The sequence below is a fragment of the Argentina anserina genome, chromosome 2, assembly GCF_933775445.1.
Source record: "Argentina anserina chromosome 2, drPotAnse1.1, whole genome shotgun sequence".
Classification (NCBI taxonomy): domain Eukaryota; kingdom Viridiplantae; phylum Streptophyta; class Magnoliopsida; order Rosales; family Rosaceae; genus Argentina; species Argentina anserina.
In genome coordinates this window covers 728,555-744,443 of record NC_065873.1, presented here as the reverse complement: position 1 = coordinate 744,443, position 15,889 = coordinate 728,555, and the positions used below count along the sequence as shown (strand labels likewise).

Below are 15,889 nucleotides of genomic sequence, written 5' to 3'. Positions count from 1 at the left end.
GGTATCTGCTCTTCTCTCCCTCTCACGTTTATTAAATTTTGTACGTTTACAGCATATAGCCAGAAGAGGATTGTAGGGCAGGTAGGGAGATTTATTATTAAGGATGATATGGGTCGACGAAGATGGTGAATTAGGAATCAAAATTCTGAAAGAAACAATACGCGTTTGATAGTGAGAACGACATAAAGTTGACTGATATTCTAGAGGGACTTCTGGGATCCATCACCATCAACCCTAGCGACCACCACCTAACAACGTCAACTTCCAAACATCTCAGCCACAGACACTTCGATTCATACTCGCTCAGTCGCTCTTCCATATCGATCCTGTGCCAGTTTTCCCTCTCAACTCTCTTGCCCGTTAACATGCATAATTAGGCTTCTTTATCCCTAGTTATTGTTTTAATTAACTAAGCATGCATCTCGCCAACACCAAACTTTGTTCACTTTTCTTACCGGCCGGACTTCTTCTATCTTGCGCTGGTTCTTAACATATGCATGCACATGCACCGGATCGGACTTCTTCTCCTTGTCCACTTTTATTCCTCGACAAGAGATTCACATCGAGAAAATGGATTCTGTAATTGGACTACAGCTTCTCTTGTTATTATAATCGAAGGAAGACTTGTCTTGTTATTACTTAATCTCTCATAATGAACTGCAGTGTCTTCTTTTGTCAATCACTTAGGGGGTTAAATCAGACAGAAAAGTAGGCGATGCATAAGCTAATTAAAAGGGTATTAATTAATGGAAACAACTCAAACAAAATGCATGAAGGAAAAAAATAGTGACTAACTGCTAGAGGAAGGAGATGAGAGAACTTAAGGGAAAGTAAGTTTAGATTAAGGTAGTACATATGTACGTGATTCATTAGTTGGATATGACGCGCAAAGTTCCTAAATGCATGGCATGCACTTTCCTTCACCAATGCCTGATATCAGTAAATTTAAGCTGTTCGTATCAATGACACTTGTTTGTCAGTATTATTCAAGCTGAAAAATACAAATTATCATTAGAAAATGAAGGCAATGACGCTAACATATTATATAAAACGGAAACAATGCATCTTCGGCATCATCTTGTTAATTTCTTATTTTTCGTTAATGATGTGACAGCGCTGTAAGCCCTGGCTGCCCTGTAACTCCCGCGTCAGCTCTAGAAATTTAAAAACTTAATAGTAGGGTTTAAGCATTAAAATGTCAACTTAATAAGCATTTTTGGAGGGATTTCCACGAGTCGTTACATCGTTGCATGTTACCTTTGCGACTTTACTTGCATAGTAATCAACATTTTCTTTCGTTCTACATATACGTGGATGATTACATAAGGATTTTTTCCCTTCAACCCTTGAGCCTCAGTGCAACCTTTATCCCGACTATCAGAGCTTGCAAAAGTCGAAATGTAGTATTTGCTTACTTCACGAATTGAAACTATTTAATATGCTGGGCAGGTGAGGGTTAGCTAGGTTGTATGTTGATATATAATTAAGATTGTAGCTTATATATAGTAGTCGTATGCAAATATATATATATGACTCCGCTTTCATGTATATACTCATGTCCTGGTTAACAAAATGTAGTTGTCTAACTAAGCATGGCAATCCAATGAAAAAAAATGTTCTGAAAGCTAGCTCATAGATTTATAGTCAGTTTGGCTGCCTTGTTATTTAATTGTTCCTTCTTTATATGAAACACACTAAAAAATGATGAAGATCTTCATTTTCTTGTATTGGGGCAACTAGGATCTAGTACGTAGGAGTAACATATACGTGTATCCCTCTTTCAAATTCGCAACGATCCCTCCAACATTCTGAGATAGCTAAATAGGAGGGGATGAAACCACAAACAATCGAGGGTTCGATTTTCTATGGGTAGCATAAACTAATTAAGCTCTTCGGTTGTGCGTAAGTACATTAAGAAGATCTAGTTGTAATGACGTGCATATATACGCTTCGGAGTTGTAGAAAAACAAGCCATATACCACAAAGAAGTTTGATTAATTAGGCCAAAATTTGGCAGCAAATTAATATTTGTGTGCTTTTTGAGGATGAATTACCAGTTAATTAAGATGCACGAAAAGTATGTAAGGAGTCTGGACGCATGTGTTTGTGATTTAACAGGCCATGCAAAAGGAAAAGAAGAAAGTTAGGTACTGTTTGCTCATGGATCGATCCGAGTTGGATGTCAACATATATGCATCTTCTTCTGGTCGATCGATATCAAATATTAACTTAATTTCCCCTCTCGGCCCTAAATTAATTAATTTTTGATTAGGACGTGAAATTCGACGGTAGGTTAGGTGAAAGATACGATATATTACAACAAATTAAATAACTAGATGATTAATTAGGTGATGACCTCAGTAGTTAGCATGCAGGAGAAGCAAAACAGAAAAGAACAGAGGGAAGTATCTGGCCAGCCGAGAAAGAAAAGAAAGAAAGAAAGAAGAAGATGGTGCTCGACGTCGACTAAGTCTGTGTTTCCTTCTGGGGATTTTAAGGGTTCTTTAGTTCTTATAAAACTGACTGTCGAAGATAGGGGAGGAGGTGGTGTGGGTGGGGTCACCTCCGTAACCGGGCACATGAGCCAACGTCGGACGGCTGCCAACTACAGCCCCAAATCGAGGGGAGTTGGTAGCGTCTTGGACAGAGACCCCTCCTTTCCCTTTCAATTAGAGAGGAAGAAGGAGACGACGACGACATGAAACCCTATATTCTTCTTGTGCCCATCGAATATCCAACCATTTACCACGCTAGCTGCCTTCGATCACTAGTCTGATTTAGACCTAACATTCCTGAGAATAAAGCTCCATTTCAATCGAAAGTTGGAAACCCTAGCTACTGATTTAGTTGGGAGTTAAAGTTAAATCTTTCCCTGCACTGTTGAATTCCATAGATATAGATGTGCTCACCTCAAATTGAATCCGTATCTAAAAGCTCAGTTTCATGTATAGACCTATAAACGCTAATCCCCTATGATTTAATTTGAAAGATCAAATTACACTCACCTCTCTTTAAAATTGCTTTACCATATATATAAGTCTCATTCCAGAGCGGATCCCCGCTTTGAAATTAAAGTGCGTATGTCCTTATTTTACTAGTTTTTCGATAGTTTTTTCACATATTTACAATTCAATAGTTAGATATGTATGTGTAGATCATCCATATAAAATTTCACCCAATTTGATGATCGTTAAGGTATCGAAACACTATTAAATCTATGAACAACCGAATTTGTCTATCTAGAATTGTTCTTGTAAATCATAATTGTGAAAACTCAAACGGTCACCAAATTGGGTGAAATTTTGTATGGATGATCTACACATACATATCTAACAACTGAATAGTGAAGATGTGAAAAAGTGACCGAAAAACTAGTCAAATAAGGATCTCCGTGTTTCAGGATGAAATAATTGTGTATTATTGAATGATATGGGGGCCTATATATAAGCATTACAAAACCACAATCCCGTAGGATTCGGAGTCCTAATCTACTACGGAGATGCTAATCTATCACCTAACAGGAAACCTATTAGGCTAAGACACACACAAGGGTAGAATAGTAATTCTCCCGGAACACTCCCCCTTGTGTCGCATGCCTAGGTTGCATGGTGCACACATCGTTGCCTCGGTAAAAACCTTGTCAAGCAAAATAAAAACCTCTTGGGTAAAAACAAAAGCTTGATCGAAGGGAAAAAGAGCACAACGCACCGTCTACATTTGATAGCATCATGTGAGGTAGACTCCCCCTGAAGTCTACGAAACAACTCCCCCTGATTAGTGCCATAATCATGGAGTACAAAGAACAACGTATACAACGTTCATTACATGCTTCTCAAATGTAGTCTTGGGCTAATGATTAATCATTAATCTAGCCACACATCCTTAGATCATCCATGCTATACTTAGCCAAACTTAGATCTTAGGAAACAAGATTGCATAACAACTCAAAACAAGAGTTTGCAATGAAAATCAGATTCTCGGATAGAATGACGTTCACTCACTTAAACGGCCATAACTTCTTCGTCAAAATAGGTATCAGCGAACCGTAAAATGTTCTGAAAAGTAGACACCCGTGGCTTTCCAGTGACATAAGGTTCACAACCTCATCCGATCGGAGCAGTTCACAATGCTCTGTCGAATTTGACTGACTTGCAAATTTCCGGACAGAACTGTCCTATTTTGCTAAAACGGCCATAACTCACTCAATATGATAGCTATGAACGAATGGTTGGTGTCCCTGGAAAGTAGACACATAGACCTTTCCAACGGTACAATTTCACCATATTTCATCGAGCGAGATGTCCTGTAGGTCTCATTGAAGTTGACCTACGAAACTGGACAGATTCTGATTTGTCACATTCAATGTGTCTTTCACAAAAGAATGGGGGAATAGACCAATGAATGACTGATTTTGGTCCTAGACGGAACCGTACGCATCCTCTACGCTACCAGTGTCGACTGCTACACCAAGGCGTACGTTGATGTTGCTGGAGCTGCTGGCGGCGTTGGTGTGGATAGGATTTGTGTTGGTTCACTAAGTGTAGAACTAAACCCATGTCAAAGAAGCAATGCAAGTCCAATGACAATGCATAGGCGCATAGTTAATCACGTCATAATGAAAGCAATAGTGTCCCAACAACACTAACATGTATGAATGTATAGCTCATTGAATCTTTTCATCATCTATACTTAGACGGAATAGAGAATCTAGAATTAGCTTCATATGAACACATATGGGTATGAGTTCTTGCAACCGATTGTACTACGTTCTCTCGAACGTCGCAATCTGATTACATAATCTCTCCGTGGTCTGGAGGCATTTAAAGTCCCTCGGGCACTCTCATATCTGCGTCAAGATCCTTTTACAGATATTATATGACCACTATCATATGCTGCAAATCAGTTTTCATGGACACTATTACTGATCAAGTAGCGGAAAACAATTATGTCCATAACGAGAGAATATAACTCATCGTAGTCAATACTAGGATAATGAGACAATATTTGCGCCATAAGTCCTGCATATATCGCATGACTTCATCTTTCTCATTACACTTACGAACAACGACCAACATAACAAGTCTAGTTCAACCTGTATTGATTCTTTCCACTTCGGTCAAGTTGCTCATCGTTGATACTTTACAACGGAATAAGAGCATAAGCGAATACATCATCAATCATGAGATATCAATCCATTAAACACGCGCGTGCGCTGTATATGATCAATTTGTGAGATTTATGTTCTTCTCTAACATCAACAAAATGAGTCTGTAGTGTCCCACAGAAACTTAGTTGATACACATGTTTAGAGAATATCTCTTGATGATGGGCGAAATACTTGTGCCTACGCACTTCGCTTCTTTCTGGTTTTGATTCCAGAGAATAATGGTCTCCCCCTCATCTAGGCAGGAGCCAAGACCGAAGCTATGACCCTTACTAGTCCATCTTTGCGTTTGCCGCCCTTGTTTTGTGGTGCAACGCCACGGGCGCCGACAACACCACAGCGTACGATGGTGCCAAAAATGTTTGCTTACTTGAGAATGGAAGAATGTTACTTTTCCATCTCCAAAATTCCCTCAAGAAATAGATACAGGTGCCAAAAATGGCATGTGTTTCTTGGATGTGGAGTATGCATCAAGGTCAACTCTGATAATACAACGTCATAGACGTTCATTAAATCACTTTAAGTTTGTCCCATAGAATTCTTTATTTTTGGGATCTTTTGTCAGCAAATAGTGCTGCATCAGAGTAATGAATCAACTCAAATAAATGAGTACGTAGACCTTGGGATTATCGTTTATAGACATGAGTTTAAGAACACTCAAAAATTCAAATAACAGTCGCGATGGCGACGCATCCATAAGAAACGAGGGTTGTATAGGTTTCGAATAATCGAAACTATTCAAGTATGTAACCGGAATTAGAAGGGTTGTGATGTATATGGTCACAAAATAATCGATGCATATCGGCGATTCTCATGATCGCACCCAAAACAGCGGTGCACTCAGGCGACCACACGAAATCGATATCTTCCTTTTTAAATAATAACGTGACTCCCCCAGGACCGTCACACGAAAAACGTCGACCAAGAGGGTAATCATATCCCTCTTTGGTCTCATCGGCATTATAAGAAAGGCCGGAAAAGAAGACATGAAAAAGGCTAATATCGCCCGATAATTTATATATATATATATATGTTCAAAAGCAGCAACGTTAAGAAAAACATACTTGTTGGTCTGCCAAATAGACCGCATATAAGTAAATTGCTCTGCAAATCGATCGTCATGCATGAAGTTGCTTGTTGAATTCCTTTTCGATCTTCGTCCGATGACATAAAAATCTTGCGAGGATACGATTGAAATCGTATGTAGATGGTAAAAGTATTGTCCATCTCGGCATGAATGTCATCACCATAGTACGACGAGTGATCACTTTTCCTATGCAAGCACGTGAAACATAGTTAGAAAACGAAAACGTGCAAATAAACGATTTAATAAGCAATAGGAAAAGAAAAAGGAAAAAAGAGAAATAGTTTAAAGGCTCAAAAGGGTAGAGAAGACGGGAGTAGCTTCTCTTAAGCAAAGAGTTTGCTTGTGCAGTTCGCGTTCCTTGCGTATATATGCGGGAGGAGTAATTTTGAATGCTTTGATGCGGGGACTTGCGGGGCAAAAGTATGTTTTTGCGGAGCGAATGCAGAGGAGACCCTGCGGAGCTGCGGGGCTGCGTGCAGGGGCAGCAGGGGGGGTCGCAGGGGCTGCAGGGCAGCATGCAGGGGTAGAATGCGGGGCTGCAGGGGCTGGCTGCGTGTGTGCGCGCATGGGCTGCGATGCGGGGGCTGCGGGGCAGGGCAGCGTGCGGGGCTGCGGGGGTAGCATGCAGGGGCTGCGCGCGGGGCTGCAGGGGCAGCATGCAGGGGCTGCGCGGGTAGCATGCAGGGGCTGCGTGCGGGGGGGCTGCAGGGGCAGCATGCAGGGGCTGCGCGCGGGGCTGCGTCGCGTGCGGCAGCAGCGATGCGGCGGCGGCTGCGGTGGGCAGGGGCAGCGGTGCGCAGGGGCAGGGGCGGCGGTGCCGGCGGAGGAAGAGAAGAAAAAAAATTTCCGAGGGCTCTAAAAGTTCAAGGTTTTAGAGCAACGTGCTGATAACGTGTTTCAGGATGAAATAATTGTGTATTATTGAATGATATGGGGGCCTATATATAGGCATTACAAAACCACAATCCCGTAGGATTCGGAGTCCTAATCTACTACGGAGATGCTAATCTATCTCCTAACAGGAAACCTATTAGGCTAAGACACACACAATGGTAGAATAGTAATTCTCCCGGAACACTCCGCACTTTAATTTCAGAGCGGGGCTCTGCTCTAGATATATATAGTCTCCTTATAGAGCATAGTCTCGCTCTGAAATTAAAAAGCGGGGCTCCTTTCTTAGCCCTTAGATCAATCTTTTTAAATCTAATGGATCACAATTCACCTTTCTTAACCATGGTCAAATTTCCATGGTTAGCAAATTAACAAAAATAAAAAACAAAACTGAAAATTGAAAACAAAACAAAATCAATCCCACAAAATCTTAATTAATCATAATCCACGTTTATGGGGTTTTCTCCTGACCAGTTCATACTTTTTATTTGTTTTTATTTTTTGAGGTAGGCATGTTCATAGTTTGATACCAATGTATATCAGACGAATTAAACGAAGAGAATATCAAAGTTCTTGTGAATTTTCAAAGTGAAAATCCCGGATAATGAGGTATACTATGTTGATTTGTGGTTCCGGATAATAATTTGATTTTTGATCGATCTCCTACCGATCTATGACCCTGACAAGATCAATTCAAGTAGAAGAGGTGGCTTTTAATTACCTACATGTCTTGATATGCCAGCAACGTTGGAAGATTTTATCAAACGATTGTAACCCAGAAAAGAAAGCAGTGAAATTGCTCACGGTAGAAACTTGGTTTGGAGGAAAACCTTAAAAGGTTAAAATTCTTCTTTTGTGCATCTGTACATCTAGAACAATATTTCACAAATTCTTCTCTTTTTCGTCCTCTTCTCCTTGTGCGATTAATATTTTTTGTTGTTAACCTAGAATAGCTGTGTGATTGAATAATTGATTCTTCTCTTGTGTGAGAAATGATTCTGTGTAATCGGAACACCACGTGGCACTGTAATGTGATGTACCAAGCCAATCATATTACTCAATGGTGTGGTAAACATGCACGCGGTGAAAAGGGAAAAATTATTTAAATATGAGTAACTAATCAGAAACAAACACAGTAAAAAATAGACCGATAACATTAAAGAGGCACGCCGCATAGACTATGTATCAGGTACACATAATAATTTTTTTGTGGGAGTTGGTCTTTGAGAAGATTTTGCGGGATTGATTATGTTTTGTTTTTAACTTCCTTTATTCTGTTGTATTTTAAATTTATTTATTTTTGTTTGTTAACCATGGAATTTGATCCTGGTTAGGAGAGGTAAATTGTGATCCATTAGATTTAAAAAGATTGATCCAAGTGCTAAGAGAGGAGCTCCACTCTTTAATTTCAGAGCGGAGCTCCACTCTTTAATTTCAGAGCGGAGCTCCGCTTTATATATATATATATATTTGAGCAGTTTAATTATTTAAAGAATTGAGATAAGATTATTTGAGACTTATTTAAGTAACAATTTAGCTACTTTGGGGCGACACCAGCCCAAAAATTTCTTAATGATGCTTGATATATATGCATGAAGGGATTCAAGGCAATGTGGATAATATATAGCTGGCTACATCAAACTCTTTGACATTCAATTAAATCTTATTGATTGGAGAGAAATATAGGACAATGTGGAGCATAATGGTGGAGCATAATGGTGAAGTATTATTAGTCTCTTACACATGCATATGTGGGACTCCAAGAAAATATAGTCGATCATGGACCCATTGATACATATTGCACATTTTTGTCATTAAGTTGGACATGTTGTGATCTAGCAACAGTTGGGATATTGTACCTTTCTACCAAACCAAATTTGAGTACTCACTTGCTTAATTATTGAATCCCTAATTAAGGTCATTTAGGTAAAACCCCCCAAGGTGCAACAATAATTATTACCATACTGATAGTGAGGCTCTGATAATCGAGTTCAAATCACAGCAGAGATTTCCTTCTGTTTTTTCTTTGGTGTAATAATAAGTTGATAAGAAAAGAGAAGAGAAATATCTCAATGGAAGGCTGGAAGCTTCCGATGCTTCTAGCTACCTAACACTTTAGAGAACGCAAAGTTTGCCACTTTATTTTTCCTCTATGTGGGGATGGCCTTTTCTCGCTCCTTTCCTTTGTTTTTGTTTGATTACAATTTTTCAATTATGCTTTTTCGTATAATTTGGAATGTTGTGGTGTGTCTTCTTGTTCATGACCATCTCCATGTCTTGGACTCTTGGATTTGCTTTTCGGGAAGTCGTCGTTTCTTGTTTTGGGATATTTTGTGTGCATCCGCTAACATTAACATAATGCATGAAATCATGATAAGTAATTGTGATTAGTATCATAACAAGAAATGTTACTGTAACTAATAAAATTGGCGATCACGGGAATAATTAGTCTAATTAAACTAGAGAAAGAGAGGGCTGGGCACTACTAGATAGCTCGATGTCGATGAATTTGATATGTCGATCTGGTCGGACCCAAGTGGCATAACCAATCGAATTAGATGCTAGCTTAGCTTGTTGTTAGAAATTGGATGGTGGGTGTGACTCATTGACCGGCCTCCACTTTTATCAAGTTTATGATCATGAAGCAAGCAGCACAATAACTTTAACAATATAAACAAACCATGCATGTAACTATAGTGACAAGGTATAGCTACTTCTTTTCATTCCAATTGAGTTTCGACATTTGGCAAGAAGCAAATTTCTTACCGGACGCTGTCGCAAAACTTAATTGGTCACTCGGCATCCATTTTGCAAGCTGGAATCAAAGTAGACTACGACTTCTAGTCCCTCCTTCTTTTATTCTTGAATTGAATTTCAAGTGTATCCCTAGTTATGAAAAAATTGACTTGATGCCGATCAATTGTACGAGTCTGTGTTAACACACCGAGGTTGCCCTAAGAATGTAAAAGCTTTTTGTACGTACTTCATTGTAGGTTTTCTTCATTACTAATTCTCATGTAATGCAAACACGTAATGAATAATGAAATAATGACTTACCATTTAATTTTCAAGAAAATTAGTTAAATATTGAAATATACGCAGGCACTAAATAAACAGAACAGATTTTTTTTTTTGAAAACATCAGACAGAATAGATTTGTAGGATGGAAATGTTATTAGCTTATAGATAATAAATAATGGCATAGCCTTTTTCTAAAAAAAAATAATAATAATAATGGCATAGCCTTTAAGTTATTAATCAACTTCATGCCTACTGGAATTATTAGCTTTAGAGAGTTTAGACCACATATATTGTTTAATTTCATCGATCCTTTTAAATCAGTTTCCAACTATCTGGGCGTATATATTTACTTTATCGATCGTTCTTAAGCCAATGCAGATCCTTTTCAAAAAAAAAAAAAACCAATGCAGATCAATTAAGTAGGAGATGACTAAATGAAAACAAAGAGTCTATCTATCTGTCATTCTAAACCGAAGAAGAAGAAGAAAATCATTTTCCTGTTACAGTAGTTGACAACACCATGGAGTATGGATTTTGGTGGCTCTAGTTTTCTAGGTATAGCATAACATTAATCTGGTTCTAAATGAGGTTAACAAATAAGGGCTTCAACTCTTCGATCTAGTTACGATCAAGTCTTGAATTGGTGGTGTTCCTCTCAGATGGATCAAATAATTTCAAGCAGCTTCGATCAAGTTGTTTGAAGGTCAAGCAAGTTGTGGCCTCCAGCAGCCCCTACAATGGGGTTCGATCCTAACAGATTAAGTGAAAGAATGGAAAACGAATTGAGTTGACTCTTCAAGTCTAATCAATTTGTTTAGAAGAGACTTCAATTCTTGATAACCCAATTTTTATTTATTTATGTTCACCGACTTCGTGTTTCGCAATTCTACGATTCATACTTCTCCATGTTCTTAAATCGATCTGTTATGCCAACCTACATAAAATTAAGGATTTTCTTGTCAAACAATTCTTCATAATAGCTTATTCAAACAATTCATCGATCATAATAGATCATCAAACTATATTGTATAATTCTCAAAGAAAAGAAGACTTTTATTGCTTGTGAATTGAGAGTCTGGATTCATTGCCAACAGAAAGCATTGTGAATGAGATCATTGAGATGGAGATGAGCATCACTAGATCATAGATTGCCACAACGAATTTCTACATGGAATGGAATGGCAAGTAGTTAAAATATGTGATTTAGGCAAGCAGAAAACACCAAGTTCCCTAGTATATGCAATAGCCACCATGGGCTACGATGAATAACTGTTTCTTATGATTATGAGTTCTAGTTTCCGAAAGAGGTCTTACAAACACGGAGAAGAAAACTCGAATGAAATGAACCAAGGCCGAGAAATGTTGCTAATATCGGTTTTTTTTTTCTCAAGAAATACATCGCCCTTTGGGAAATGACTAAACTTTCGAACCGCGTCGGACTGCCGGGTTATGATGGGAAATTCTCTCAACACTGATTGCTCAATTCACAATGCTCAAACTCGAGATCTTACTGAAAGAAAATATGCTCATTTCTACTTGAACCACCCATCTTTGCAAATGAATAATGTGATAAAATTGTAAGTCTTTGCAAACGAATAATGTGATAATATTGTGGGGTATGGTAGGATGGCTCAAGGGCACCAAAGAGATAATTTAAAGGGTAAGAGGTTGGTAGAGGGATGGTACTACGGACAGTTGTTAGTTCCTTCACGCTTTTGAAATAGTTTATTTTTGAACCTTTAACTAAAGAAGTGATAGGTTTCCCACCACTCCCTATCATCCTCATTTCTCCTCCTCTCATAACTTATCCTTTTTCCTTCTATAATCAAAATCTCATGCCTTGTTCGACAACATGACACAACCCTAAATGAAGAATCTATCAACGTATTCAAATTCAATATCGAAATTCATTATGAACTTAAGATTTGCATAAATATATTATATTTGTGAAGCCAACTATCTACATACTAAACAAAAATATATCGATCTATTACATTCAAAAATAGTTTCACACACCCTGTTTTACGTTGATCAGACTAAAAGCCAACCTAAGTAAGTGGAATCTCAAGATGGATATTGAGATGAGTAAGATGCATGTTTCATCTTAAGAAACTCATTTACCATAAAATTTGGCTCTTCTTTCTAGTTTCTATCCTTAATTTGGCTACATTACTTGACTCTATTACAAGTTAATTTACAACTAGATTATTTTCCAACTCTTTCTTAACTTTGTTGGTAGCAGCAACCACCAAAACAAAGAGCATTTATCACCATTTGTAAATTGTCGCCCAAAAAAAGAAGATGAAAATTCAAGAAAAAATGTTCAGTTGAAGATTTGGTGTGAGTCTGACAAACCCAATTTGTCCTTTCAATGAGGAATGAAGAAAAATTATAATATTTTATCTTTTCTCAATCAGAAGACAATTCACATTCAGAAAAATGATCAAAGGAATTTCCCCAATCAGCTGTACTGGTATTATATTAAATATGCTCTAATAGTCATAAAAATTAGAGACATCAGAGGGAAAACATCAGAGACCTCTCAAGGGATTACTATCAGCAATCTCTTTCTGAATTCTCCCATACTCAACTTAGAACTACATATTACAATTCCATGGACTCCAACTAATTACCCTCATTTCATCTCCAAGCTTCTGTAATCCAACACCCCATTTTTCAATCCCAAGAAATCATAAGCAATATTACTAGTGCCAGCACTTGTAGCACCAATATTATCAATCCCACAGCTACTGCAACTCTTGGAGTCCTTTAATCCCAAACTGCAAGAAAAGCAGAAACCCCTTCCTCCACTCTTGAAAGACTCAGCTGGCTTGGGCTGACTAGGAGGACTAATTCTAAGCTCAAGATTCAAATCTGGACACTTTTCTTGAACTGGGTTTAGTGAGTCGACCTTGCTGCCCACAATCCCAACACTGGTGCTGGTTTTCTGGTCTTCTTCTTTGATAATAGCAGAAGAAGCAGCAAAAGAGATAGTGGTGGTGGTCGCAGAATCCTGTGTAGTTGTTTCATTGAGTGGTCTGTGAGTTGCAGGGTCAATCCCTCTTGTCAAAAGCTTCCTTCTTATATGGGTGTTCCAGTAATTCTTTATCTCATTGTCTGTTCTTCCCGGCAGTCTCCCAGCAATCAAAGACCATCTAAAAGAGAAGCCAAACAAAACCCATCAATGTTAAAGAACCCAAAACCTTGTACACAACTTGAAAGTGTGTCTTTCTTTTTGTTTTCTCGTAGTTAACAATCTTACTTGTTGCCAAGGAGACTGTGTAGCTTGATGATGAGCTCGTCTTCTTCTTCAGTGAAATTGCCGCGCTTGAGGTCCGGTCTGAGGTAGTTGATCCAGCGCAGCCTGCAGCTCTTGCCGCAGCGAAGAAGCCCCGCGGCTTTGGGGAGGGAACGCCAGCAGCCTTCGCCGTGAGCTCGGATATAAGCAATGAGGCGATCATCCTCTTCTTTGGTCCAAGCTCCTTTGTTCGTGTGAGCCTTTTCACAACAAGGAGACCTCCCCATTAAACAAGTTCAAAACTTTAAGAGAGTTCGAAGCAGAGCTGATGCTAGATGTTGTTGGCTGTGGTTGTTATAGGGGTAGTAAGTACTGGAAATGAAAAGAGAGGAGTTGCTATTTGTATTTGCTGAAACATGAAGGCCGGCCCTTGTGGAGGACTTGGCGTATGGTTTTATAGGCATTTGACTAAAATGAGAGAGAGAGAGAGAGAGAGAGAGAGAGAGAGAGAGAGAGAAGGGACCCTAATTGCTTCTAGATGTGAGTTGGTGAGACAGGTTAGAGGGGAGTGGCTGATATATATTACGGCATCAATCAAATATAATAAGTAAAGTGACATTAACTGAGGCCCTACAGGTAACCCTCAGGTAGGTGTAAAGTAAGGTATGGAGAAGATGGGTGAGGTATTTTGGGTATTCTACAGTGTTTTCGAGTATTAAGTCGTTACATTATTATGGCGAGACGAATTGTAAATAAGATTCGGAACAACGTAGAAAATTTGCAGCTAGATATACGCAATTCTATGTGATATGCTGGTGTCCAAGAGCTAAAGGATAAAATGAGTACGAGTTTGGATCACTAGACAACATAATAGAAATAAATCAAATGGTGTAGTTGGTAGGTACTCAATTGACCATACTGACTGACCATGAGACTTGATTTGAAATTTTGATTATTTCAACTGGTTTTAAGTTTTGAATTCTTGAGACCTTATAATGGAATGTCATCATGATCCAGCTGATCAGTAAATGTGGATTGCAGTGAGGTAGAGTGGGAAGTTCAAGCATATGTGGTATGTTTGGACTTGGATGAACTGAGGGCAGATTCATAAAGCAATGAATTCTTTTGTAAGTTTGTTGGTAGTGGGTTTTTGGGAAGAAAGGTCACAAGTGGTTTGGCTATTCTTGTGCATGAGTACAGAGATGGTAGTTGTGCTTCTTTATTCTATTGGTAAATGCATGAGAGAGAGGTTGAGAGAGAGAGGGCTTCTAGAAGAGTTAGAAGAGATGATGAGAGGGAGGAGGGTATAGGAAAAGATAATGAGTGTGGTTGTAGTTGTAGTTGTAGTTGTATGTGGGCTTTGGTTCACCCTCCACTTTTCCTTTTCATCCCCAACCTCGTGGTGCAAGTTTAGGCAACAAAGGAGGGGTAGGGTTAGGGATGGGACGCTGTTGATTCACCTTTTTGTTATCATCTCCCTCCCCCAATTTGCATATTATTGTTACCCACCACAACTCTCTCTCTCTCTCTCTCTCTCCCTCTCTCTCTCTCTCTCATCATGAAATTCAAGTGGAAGGTAGGAGTTAAAACTTAACAGGATCATGAGAGGAAGTTGTTTTCAAAGGGAAAGAGAGTGAGAGAAAGGTCCACTTGTGTTATTATGTGTGTGTTGTGTATATTTCTTTCACCTACCTTTTCATCCTTTCTGAACTGTCCTGGCAGCCACCCTAGTCCAAACTCTGCCCCTTTTCCTCTGATGTTGAACAATATGGCATGATTTAATGATTTTTGATCTCAAATCAAATCCCCCACACTATCTACTTACTCTCCTTCCCTCCTCTCAAAACCCACCCACATAACCTCATCCACAGCTCTTGCATTTAACCCTCCAAGCCATTATTAGCACCAGCAAAATCCCTCAAACGCAAGGAACCATAACCAATAAGTTTTTTGTTTGTTAAATAAATTAATAACTAAATCGTAATAAGTACCACATAATTTTCCTCTCAAAACCCACTTGTATAACCCGGTTGTCAGATCTAAGAGGACGTTTCCATATTGGTTCATCAACAAATAACTAACAAAAGAATAACCGCAAAAATATAATATGAATCATCGAGATAGGAAGCAATTAGAGTACATTATTTGGTCCTAAGTTCTGACCTTTTTAGCAATTTCCATTCTCAACAAGCTGCACTCAATGATTGCATAGTGTTAGGCTGTGCGTAGATCACACCAGTGGGTTAAGCAGCACAATGGTCTCTATCTGCAACCGGTTTATCCTACATTAGCACATGGACAATGAAGCACAATTAGACACTAAACTTGAGATAAAGCATCGAATCAATTAGAATTAGGTAAAAAGAAAAGAGGAAAATTCACCAACAGTCCCTGAACTCATGTGGTAAGGACAATTTGATCTCTGACTTTTAAAAAGGATCAAAGAGATCCCTGAACTCTTATTTTGTTATCAATAAGGTACTTCTGT

At 38.8% G+C, this 15,889-nt stretch overlaps 1 protein-coding gene and 1 pseudogene across 1 annotated transcript; both read right to left on the bottom strand.

The window, feature by feature from the left end:
• Positions 1 to 15,889, bottom strand: part of LOC126782252 (heat shock cognate 70 kDa protein-like) — a 92,608-nt pseudogene that overhangs the window by 67,587 nt on the left and 9,132 nt on the right.
• LOC126784617 (myb-related protein 308) lies at positions 12,572 to 13,856 on the bottom strand. Its single transcript, XM_050510090.1, has 2 exons — positions 13,426 to 13,856; positions 12,572 to 13,318 (listed from the first exon to the last, which is right to left on the bottom strand). Exons 1-2 carry the CDS (start codon positions 13,686 to 13,688, stop codon positions 12,799 to 12,801), a joined length of 783 nt encoding a protein of 260 aa, XP_050366047.1. The 5' UTR covers positions 13,689 to 13,856; the 3' UTR covers positions 12,572 to 12,798.

What these genes read in the sequence shown, in the direction of transcription:
- LOC126784617 (XM_050510090.1), bottom strand. Translation starts at nt 13,688, where the DNA reads ATGGGGAGGTCTCCTTGTTGTGAAAAGGCTCACACGAACAAAGGAGCT. An exon ending in CACAGTCTCCTTGGCAACAA is followed by an intron (nt 13,319 to 13,425) that starts GTAAGATTGTTA and finishes CTTCTCTTTTAG; the next exon opens with ATGGTCTTTGATTGCTGGGA.